We start from the raw sequence: 11,191 nt of genomic DNA, 5'->3' as shown, positions 1-11,191 counted from the left end.
GTGGAATGAAGATAAAGTGGATATTGAAGAGTTAGCTAGAATAGAACAGGAAATTCATGTAGAAGTAAAGGTGCGTGCCTCTAATCTCTCTTGGATTTTCTCTACAATTTATGCTAGTCTTAGGAGTGAAGAGAGATGTATTATATGGAATAATTTATCTAAGGTTGCTGAGTTGCATAATAAGCCAGGGATTATGGCAGGTGATTTTAACGAACCTCTTGTCCAAGAGGATAAATTTGGTGGCAGGGGTGTTAGTGTTAATCGGTCTCTGGCTTTTAAAGAGTGTTTAAATGGCTGCAGTATGGTTGATATGGGTTTTTCTGGGCCAAGGTACACTTGGACAAATAAGCGGGATGTTGGAAACCTCATCTTGGAAAGGATCGATAGGTTTTTCATGAACCTGGATTGGTATGTCCTCTATCCTAATGCGAAAGTAACCCACCTTCCTCGCTACCACTCCGACCATTGCCCTGTTCTTATGGAGACTATTCCGTTTAGTACAGTCCACCTCAACCGCCCATTCAGGTTTCAAGAGTTCTGGCTCTCGGATTTGTCTTTCCCCAACGTTGTCTCAAGTGCTTGGAGTGGTAATAGGAAATTAGATGAGTCAATTGAGGTTTTTTCGAAAGAAGCAACCCTTTGGAACAAGAATCATTTTGGAAACATCCAGCAGAAGAAGAGAAGAATTATGGCGAGAATCTATGGTGCCCAAAAAGCTATCTCCATTTGGCCAAGCTCCTCTCTCCTTAATCTTGAAAATAAGCTGCCTCAGGATTTGGAGATGGTCCTTGAGCAGGAAAGGGATCTCTGGATGCTGAAATCCAAAATTAATTGGCTGATTCAAGGGGACCGTAATACCTCCTTCTACCATGTTTTTGCCCTAGCTAGAAGGAAAAGGAATCATATTGCCTCAGTAAAAGATGAGAGGGGAGAGTGGATAACTGAGGAGAGAGAAGTAATAGAACATTTTAGAAGTGGTTTTGTCTCCTTGTACACTACATCCCTTGAGGAGACCTCTCGGGTTCCAAGGCAGGATATGCTCGGGCATGTGCATCTGTCTGAGGAAGCTAAGGACTCTATTGGTGGTATGGTTACCTTGGAGGAAATCAGAGATGCGTTATGGTCAATGAAGCCGTATAAGGCGCCAGGTCCAGATGGGCTCCACGTTGGTTTTTTCCAATGCTTTTGGCTTGTGGTTGGGGATTCTGTTGTGAAGGAAGTGAAGAGAGTATTCATTGAAAGGAAGGTGCCCGATTATCTTAATAGAACCCTTATTGTGCTTATTCCAAAAATTCAAGGCCCAGAAACCATTGGTAATTACAGACCTATTAGTTTGTGCAACACTATTTATAAGATCATCTCTAAGGTTATTGTAGCTTAACTTAGACCTCATTTGGAGCATCTTGTCTCTCCTTATCAGTCAGCTTTTGTTCCAGGTAGAAGAGGAACTGATAATGTTATTATTATTCAGGAGTTGATTCATTCTATAGGTAGAGCCAAGGGTCGCAAGGGGTATATGGCCATAAAGATTGATCTTGAAAAAGCTTATGACAAGATTAAGTGGAGCTTTATTAGGGAAATGCTGATTTTCTTCAACTTTCCTGCCACTCTTATTGAGCTTATTATGAGCTGTGTCTCATCGGTTTCGACATCCATTCTTTTTAATGGGGGCTGCCTCGACTCTTTCTGCCCATCTAGAGGTATTAGACAAGGGGATCCCCTGTTTCCTTACCTTTTTATCCTTTGTATGGAATTTTTAGGTCATTTGATTGAAGAGAAATGTGAAGCTAAGCTATGGGCTCCAGTGAAGGATTCGAGGAGTGGTCCTTCTTTTTCGCACTTATTCTTTGCGAATGACCTGGTGCTTTTTGCAAGTGCGGATCAGGATAACTGTAATACCATTAAGGCAATGTTGCAGGAGTTTTGCCTAAGATCTGGTCAAAGGGTGAGTGAAGCCAAATCTCGTGTTTTTTTCTCTCCAAATGTGGGGCCAGATCAAAAAGATCTCCCATCTGGGATTCTCAGGTTTAATTCGACTCCTAACCTTGGAAAATATCTGGGGTTTCCTTTAAAGCATACAGGCAATCGTAAGCATGACTTTGATTTTGTGCTAGATAGAGTCAAGAAAAAGCTGGCTAGGTGGAAAGCTAACTTACTCTCTATGGCTGGCCGTATGGTTCTCATTCAGGCTTCCTTCTCAACCATTTTGAACTATGTGATGCAGTATGCTTCTCTCCCAAATAAAATCCTTAATGGTATTGATAGGGTCAATAGAAACTTTCTTTGGGGGACGACGGATCATGTTAAGAAGATGCATTGGGTTAATTGGGGTGAAGTGACTAAACCAAAAGAGGCAGGTGGTTTGGGGTTACAAGCTGCTAAAGGAAGAAACATGACGCTTCTGGCCAAGCTCAATTGGAGATTTCACAAAGAGGGGAATGCCCCTTGGGCTAAGGTTCTTAAGTTCAAATATTGCAATAAACAACGACACAGCTCAAGAAACGAAGCTAAACTTCCAAGTTCACCGGTTTGGAAAAGGTTGAGGAAAGGTGAAAGAGTTTTCAAAAAAGGGATTAAATGGATCCCAGGTACTGAAACTCGCCTTAATTTCTGGTCCGATAGCTGGTCAAATCTTGGTCCCATCAGGTCTCAAATCCAAGGTCCGCTCCCGCAAGATTCGGACAAGCTGTAAATTAAAGATGTGCTATCTCCCTCTGGTTGGAATTGGGCTACTATTCCTTTTGATCTCCCATCTGAGGTTAAAGTTGATATTCAAGCTATCCCTACCCCCCTTGTGGCAAGGTGTAGTGATAATCTAGCTTGGAAGTTTTCTTCAAAAGGAGATTTTGATATAAGAAGTGCCTATCTCCTTACCATAAACTCTTCAGGTAATGATTCTGATTCCTTCTCTAGTTCTTGGATCTGGAAGCTCTCATCCTTACCTAGAATTCAAATTTTTATTTGGAAGTGCATGCATCAAAGCATTGGTGTTAAGGAATGCCTAGCCAATAGAGGGATTCCCATTGATACCACCGCCTGTTGTGCCATTCAGAAACTGAATCTATCATGCATGCTCTCAGAGATTGTAGCTTGGTTAAATCCTTATGGCAACAATTGGGACGTCACTATTTGTACTCCTCTTTTTTTTCTCAAGGCTGCAAGGATTGGATAACCACCAATGGTGGTCTTAAGTCCTCTCAAAATGTAGTGGGAATTCCTTGGAATGTTATTTTTTCTTTTGCTCTTTGGTTGATTTGGCAGCAACGGAACCAGGTTTTATTCACCAACAAGGGTGTTAATCCGAACCTTGGTAAGGTTATTACTCTTCAAGCTTCGAAATTCTTCCTTTAGACAAGTTAAATGGGAGAAACCAGAGCTGGGGTGGTTAAAACTGAACACTGATGGGTCTTGGAATGCAGCGTCAGGTAAGGCAACTGGGGGAGGTTTAATTAGAGACAGTTTGGGTAATTGGGTGGTTGGTTTTACTAGAAAGTTGGGCAGCGTGAATAGCTTTAGTGTAGAAATTTGGGCTCTCCGTGATGGACTGATGTTATGCCATCAAATGAATCTCCCTACTATTATTATTGAGCTTGATGCAAAGGCTCTTGTTGATGAGCTAAACAATCCTCGCTACAGCAACTCAGTGATTTCTCCTATTTTTGATGATTGTAAGTTCCTGCTTTCACAAATTCCCCAAGTTCGTATCAAGCATATCTTTCGTGAGGCTAATAAATGTGCGGATCGCTTAGCAAGTTATGGCCATTCTCAAGCTTTAGATTTTGTTATCCATTCTGTCCCTCCCGTGGATTTGGTCTCCTTTGTTGAGGCTGATTATCATGGTGTTGCTTGTAACAGGCTTTGTCCTGAATTTTGTCATTTTTCTTAGTTGAGTGATAATTCAAGATTACCAAAAAAAAAAAAGACATGAAGACTTAAATAATTATTTATATATAGTTTTAGTCACAATTGTCATTGTTTATGTGAACTACTGTGTAATAAATTTATTTGAAGATGTCAAAAAGCAGGGGCGGCGTTATGTTAGAGCCAGGGGATTCAAATGAACCCCCTGACTTGTCAAAAAAAAAAAATTATATAAAACTTTTTTAACTTTTGTTTTGACTCTTTAAAATAAAAATTTGAACACCCTGACCTTAAATTTTATTTAAACCCAACAAAAATAACTTTGAATATGATTATCTTAATGCTACTTTCACAATATTTTCATAGTAAACGTTATATGACAAGTTGTAACTGGTCTTTATTTGGACCTGTAATTTACATCACTTTTTACCTACCATTAATAACTTGCCAACTAGATTTTGTTATAAAATTTTTGTGAAAGTATTCTGTATTGAATATTATTAAAAAAAAGTTTCATTTTTTCTCATTTGTTTAAAATATATATATATATATATTCTCTGCAGGACTCTCGCTTACTTTACTGTTGACAGCAAAATTGGAGTCGCCACTGTCAAAAAGAATTGATTTGAAGAAAAACCATGTCATCTTTAAATAAATTTTTGATATTTATATCTTTAACTCAAAATAATAATAATAATAATAATAATAATAATAATATGATAAAAACATCAAAGGGAATCAATATTATAAATTGCCATAATCTTTTCTCATAACATATTCACATGTTTAATTTTTTTTTAAAGAAATTAACAAATTCACACCCTCATTGTTAGCATGATTGATGAGTTTTTTTATTTTATTTTTTTTATAATTAGTATTGATTGATGAGTTGAATTTGTCCACTAGCTTGTTCAGTTATTCCTTATCTCCTCCTAAAAAATGAAAAGTGTATCTTTTATGATAAAGGTTTATGAGGCAACAATTATCTTAATAAAGAGATATTTAAGTTCTGTTTGGTACACCACTCAAACATATATTTTTAATTTTTAAACAATATTATACGTATTTTCACACATTTTTTCATACACACATATTTTTATATATAATTTTTCAATACATATTTTCAATTTTTAAATCCATGAACCAAAGACTCTGACACTGTCAACCTAAAAATCCAAGTAACCGAAATTCCTTTCCTCTCTAAAACATGAATAAAAATTTCCTTATCTTGATTGAGTCCTTTATAAATTTTTTTTAATACCATCATCATCCCCATCAATTTGTATTGAAAATTGAAATCCCCCATCTATCTACCAACTCCAATCAACAATCAATACTGAAAGTGAACTCAATAAACAAATCAAAAACTCATTTTCCATACACCATTCTCATCATCATTTCCTCATCAACACCACCATCATTTCTCTTTTTTTTTTCTTGTTGATTAGAACCACCACCATTTCGTACATTACAAAATAAGCAATTTTGTTCAAGCAATAAAACCTTTTTTGTTTCCCACTTTTCCTCTCTAAACACTATACAAAAAGAAAATAGAGTTCACACAATGAGCGAAGTACGATCCAAATCTAAAAGATCTAAACCCACTACTTCTTCTTCAAATTTAAATTCTTTTCAGTCCCAAACTCAAACCCTAATTTCCACGATGGCGCGAAAATCTTCGCTGCTCAAACAAACCCTAGCTACCATTCTCGTCCTTCTCGTCGTTTACGCTTTACTCAACACTTTCCTCAGTCCCGCCAATTCTTCTTCTTCTTCTTCTTCTTCGTTGCCGAAGTCGACGTCGAAGCTCGAAACTACTTTCCCTTTCACGTATGCGAATTCCGCTTCCATCGAAAGCGGATTTTCTCGGGAAAACGCGAACAACTTTCCTGGAAAGTCGGTACTCAAAGTCTATCTCTACGAGCTCCCGAAAAGGTTCACTCACGGCGTGATCGAACACCACTCCATAGCCCGCGGACGCCGCCCCGCCGATGACATGGCGCTTCTCCAGTACCCGGGCCACCAGCACATGGCGGAGTGGTACTTGTACAAGGATCTGACCCGACCCGATTCCGACCGGGTCGGTTCTCCGGTGATCAGGGTCACGGATCCGGACGAGGCGGATTTATTCTACGTGCCGTTCTTTTCTTCGTTGAGTTTGATTGTGAACACGGCCCGACCCGCCGGGTCGAGTTCGGGTCAGGATCAGGCTCGGGTCATGTACAGTGACGAGGAGAACCAGGAGGCTTTGGTGGAATGGTTGGAGGAGCAGGAGTATTGGAAGAGGAACAATGGGAGGGACCATGTGATTGTGGCTCAGGATCCGAATGCGTTGTATAGAGTGATTGATAAGATCAAGAATAGTGTGCTTTTGGTCTCGGATTTTGGACGGTTGAGATCGGACCAGGCGTCGTTAATCAAGGATGTGATCGTGCCGTATTCGCATAGGATCAATACTTATACTGGCGATGTTGGGGTTGGGAATCGGAAGACGCTATTGTTCTTCATGGGGGCTCGGTATCGGAAAGAGGTATATGCAATAATGCAATTTAGTAAAGTTTATTGCTTTTTGAAATGGTTGATTTTGTTGCAATGTGCATTGACTTTGATAATTCTTTTGATATGAGATGATGGGTAGGAATGAATTAGTATTAGACATTTGATTGATATTTTGATGGGTCATTGTTGGAATATTTGTTAGTGTTAAACTATGTGAAAGTGGGCAGTGTTTTTGTATTCTGGTGAAGAAGAAAATAAGGAAATACTCTAAAATTGATCTCTATATCTTTATGTTCGGATGGGTTAGTTGATATAGGATTGCCGGTTACACACAGCTCTCGCATTTATCTTTTGCTTGGTTAGCTGAAGATCTAGTAAGAATGGTTTCATCTATATGGGAGAAGTACATACAAATCTCAAAAATGTCTTGTTTGCTTTGTTCCAATCCAGATTTGATTACAGAAATGAGCTTTAGCTAGGCATCTTTCTCAGGGAGACTCTAGAGACTTGAATCTCTAGCTTGGTGCTAGAATCACCAATAGATTAAACGGTAGTCTAAGACTCTAAGTTGGTTTCCTTTATCCTATCCCTTTTGCATTTGTCTCCTTTTCAACATAAAAGGGAAAAAAACTTACCCCTGCCATATTTATCTTCTTTTGATTGCATCTGTAACATGCTAAGAGAATATTTAAGAGTGAGCCCATGAATGGTATTTGATTTCCATCGGATTTACAATATCCACTAGAATGGTAGAATTGTCTCACACTCAGAGTGAGGATGATGCTTAGTCTCAGGTTATTAAAAATTTTAAATGGAAAAGATTGATAATTGACCTTATTTTTACAAGGAAAGAAAAGAAAAAACAGATAATTGATATTCAACACATACTTTCTACGTTGCTCTGAAGGCCGATTCCAGGGAATGCTGCCTGCTTCTTTCATGTTTAAGATTACTGTATTAGAACTTCTCAAATTTATTAGTTCTTGTCCTAAATCTTTGTTCGACACAGGAAAATTGTTTTCAACATGATTTATAGTCTCCTAGGTCATGAGGGCCATCTTATTTTTTGTCAACAGAATATTTTCCATTAGTTTAATACAGGCCATGAATCTGCAGCACCACTTGATCATCACAGGAACTTGTCAAGCTGGATAATTGGCTTGAATATAACCGTATCTTTATTTATGGGATATGTGAAAAACTGATAGTAGTATGCATATACTTCATCACTAGAAGAATATTTTCACTAGTGAGATTTATTTTTGAATAAACTTAATACTGGATCTAAATTTTTCCTTTTTCTCTTGGTGGCTCTTTTGTGTGTGTAGGGAGGAAAAATTCGTGATTTGCTTTTCCAATTACTTGAAAATGAAGAGGATGTCATAGTAAGACATGGAACACAATCCAGAGAGAATAGACGGGCTGCTTCCCAAGGGATGCATACATCTAAGTTTTGTTTAAATCCTGCTGGTGATACTCCATCAGCCTGCCGACTCTTTGATTCTATAGTTAGCTTGTGTGTCCCAGTGATAATCAGTGATAGTATTGAATTGCCATTTGAAGATGTTATAGACTATAGAAAGATTGCAATATTTATAGATTCCACCTCTGCTCTTAAACCGGGATTTGTGGTTTCAATGCTGAGAGGACTAACCACTCTGAGGATTATGGAATATCAGAGAGAGCTAAAAGAGGTTAGTACTATCTTCATATTCTTCTTGTGTACAATATAGCTTCATTTTTGTATTTTGGATATTTTCTTTTATTTATTCCATGTTGTCATCCTCTCTATTTTGATTTCAACCTGAGCCTTTGTATTATATTTAATTATTCTTGTAAATACATTATGTGTGTGTTTAACTGTTTGTGTATGCACGTGAGTGCAGCTGTGCAAGAAACAATAGAATAAAGCAGTTTTACATTGTAGTCAACAGGAACTTCACCCTAATACTGAGTACTGAGACTTGAAATTTGTACATTTCAGGACTGGTTTCATTGCTGTAAATCATTTTTCTCTTTTTACGTGTTCAGTTTGATTGGAGCTAAAATTGTTGTAGCATATTGGTGTAATAGGATTTGCACAGGTTCATGTATGCATCTTGGTAGCTTCTTTATCTATTTATGCATCCTATTTTGGCTGCTTAAGTTGTTATTTATTCCATTGTGGGAGTTATTAATTTGTATATAAAATTCTGTCTACTTATAGGTTTATTTTGCTCGTGGAAGAACATCTTCACTAGAGCTACCAATATTATTATATTAATCATAAGATAGAAATGACTCCTTTATAATTATAGTCTGTATGCATACAAGTACATTACACCCTGAACATTCTATTATGATCCTTGCGGTTCATTTGGAATGAGAGGAATAGGAGAATTTTCCATTGAGGGTAGGCATATGCAGAAGAAATTAGCTTTTCTTTAGTTCCTTTGGGTGCGTTGGTTATCCATGGTTTAAGAAAGAAAAGTGAGAAGTGTGTGCTGTTTAGAGACTTTGTGAATAGAAACATGAACAGTGATAGTGTGCAAGGCCAATGTGAGAAAAAGAGAGAGTATAGGTACTCATGCCTACAACAAAATGAAATGCCCGTGATCCTACTATCAAAGTCACTTTTTGTTTTATGTACCTCAGTATGGATAATAACATACTCTCTTCTTCTACTAGTATTTGGACTTTAAATTGACCAGTAAACTGAAGATCTAAATAAAACACAATCAAAGACTAGCTTGGATTGAAAGAAAATAAACCCAGAAAACATAGAAACTCCTGAAAAGTTCTATGCCTGACTCAATTCATCAAATACCTTTAATTTACAGTTATTAAAAATTTCAGATCTATCCTTTATTGCTAAACTAACCATAATTTATGAAATTAAAACATTAATTGAAGATTGATTTTTACCCTAGGATGATTTTCACTAGACCTTTAAAAGCAAATACCTGGGTTATGAGCATAAACTACTTAGCCTATCAGGGGTGAATGCCCTTGGATTACCCAGCGACTAGTTTGCATGGGTGGGGTCAGCTGCCCATAGATTTTACTGGGTGTAGGTGAGTCCAAAGGGCTCTTCTTTAGAAAGGTTCCCTATATATACATATAAATCATATACCCCCACTTCAATTGCACTTTGCATGTTGTCACCATACATGATAAGTACTAAGTTGTCAAATTGTCATAACTGAAAACCACTCTAAAGGTATCGACTTGACCCTTATTCTATCATTTCTATGGCTGCAACAATTATCCTTTTTATAATTTTTTACATGGATGTTGTAGCTTTTCTCCATCTCCTTCATCTTCTTTTCGGACTTCAGATGAACCATGAAAGGCTTCCTTATTATAGGGAGGTGGTCATGCTGATAATCCACCATGTATATTTGTGCTGTGACTCTCATTGTACCCCATTTTGGACTTTTTTATTTAAATAATTATGAAAAGATCCTTAGGTTAGTCAGTGTTCATGCTCATATTCTCCTTGTCTATTTGTACTGTCACCTGCATTCTCTGTTACCTGGGCTGTACCCCACTTTTTGGTGTGTTTGCCATACCTTGTCTGGATAAGACCCTAGTCTTCACTATCTTTGATGCTTTCTACAACTCAGGGAAAAAAAATACCATATGAAAAACACATGAAAAGTGGAAAGTGTTGGAAAGAAACCAGTGTATGATGGGAATGTCTGGGAAGAGCTTTTATGGTGGAAATATAGGCATAGAGCTCACATGTAAGTACTGAAAATGCACTTGTAATATCACCCGTTAGTTTAATTCTGCCAATGGTGAGGTTATTTTCTGCTTATGGCACCTTGGACAAGATACTCAAGAAATTTAATTGTAAAGATAAGGGAATGGTGAGTGAGAACACAAGATTGTGGCCTTCAATGAACAAGAATGTTTATGAAGGCCATCACGGCTGTACAGTCTGAATATGATCATTGCTCGAATAGTGGTCACAGCCATTTGTGGTTGTAGTTACATGTGAGTCCTTTTGAATGAGACCACACTTAGAACTGACTGCAACACTAGGGTTGTCAAAATTGTTCTGTTGCTGCTATAGCGATGGTATGAATTGAGTTTACAGCTAATGCACTTCATATATTGAAATTGTGTTTCCTGCATTCATGCTTTCAAATGACAGCTACATCTTTTTTTTTCTTTTTTTAATTTGGGTTCGTTCGCTGGTTTTCTTGTGTTAAACAGTATGTCATCTGTTGAGTGATCAACATTCTCAGTTAACATCAGATTGCCAAGTTTAATATTCTTCATTTAAAATATGTGATTCAGGTGAAGCATTACTTCCAATATGAAGAACCAAATGGTACAGTGAATGAAATCTGGCACCAAGTCTCACAGAAGCTGCCCTTAATTAAATTGATGATCAATCGGGAAAAACGTCTTGTTAAGAGGGAATTAACTGAGCCAGACTGTTCTTGCCTCTGTACGAACCAGACAGGGATACTCACCAGCTTATGAAGCCACTTTAGTCGATGATTTTGGAGCATATATGTAGAAAAATGGCACGGTTGTCCTCCAATATCACCGTGGAGGATTCTTTTGTTTCAAGGAAGGATTTGGTGGTAATTACTTCATATGTTTAGCTCATATACCAAATGCTGATAGTACCACAATTTCCTTTCTAGGCTTTTTTTCTTCCCACTCTATAGGGTACTAGAGTTTGCCGTTTGTTAAGGTTTTGTTACACATTTTCTTCTTGTAGATTTGGTGATTGAAGAACAGATTCAGCACTAGTAAATTATATCAATACTCGATAATGTAATTCATTTGTACATGGTAGAGAATAAAAAGATCTCTATACTCATCGATTCTTTTA

At 37.4% G+C, this 11,191-nt stretch overlaps 1 protein-coding gene across 1 annotated transcript; it reads left to right on the top strand.

Moving 5' to 3' along the window:
* The first annotated feature begins 5,061 nt into the window (after positions 1-5,061).
* Positions 5,062-11,191, top strand: LOC115973188 (probable arabinosyltransferase ARAD1). Its single transcript, XM_031093434.1, has 3 exons — positions 5,062-6,391; positions 7,689-8,054; positions 10,645-11,191. The coding sequence occupies exons 1-3, from the start codon at positions 5,426-5,428 to the stop codon at positions 10,831-10,833; spliced, it is 1,521 nt and encodes a 506-aa protein (XP_030949294.1). The 5' UTR covers positions 5,062-5,425; the 3' UTR covers positions 10,834-11,191.

Source organism: Quercus lobata, unplaced genomic scaffold (genome assembly GCF_001633185.2).
Source record: "Quercus lobata isolate SW786 unplaced genomic scaffold, ValleyOak3.0 Primary Assembly Scq3eQI_1842, whole genome shotgun sequence".
Lineage (NCBI taxonomy): Eukaryota > Viridiplantae > Streptophyta > Magnoliopsida > Fagales > Fagaceae > Quercus > Quercus lobata.
This window is presented reverse-complemented; position numbering and strand designations above follow the sequence as displayed.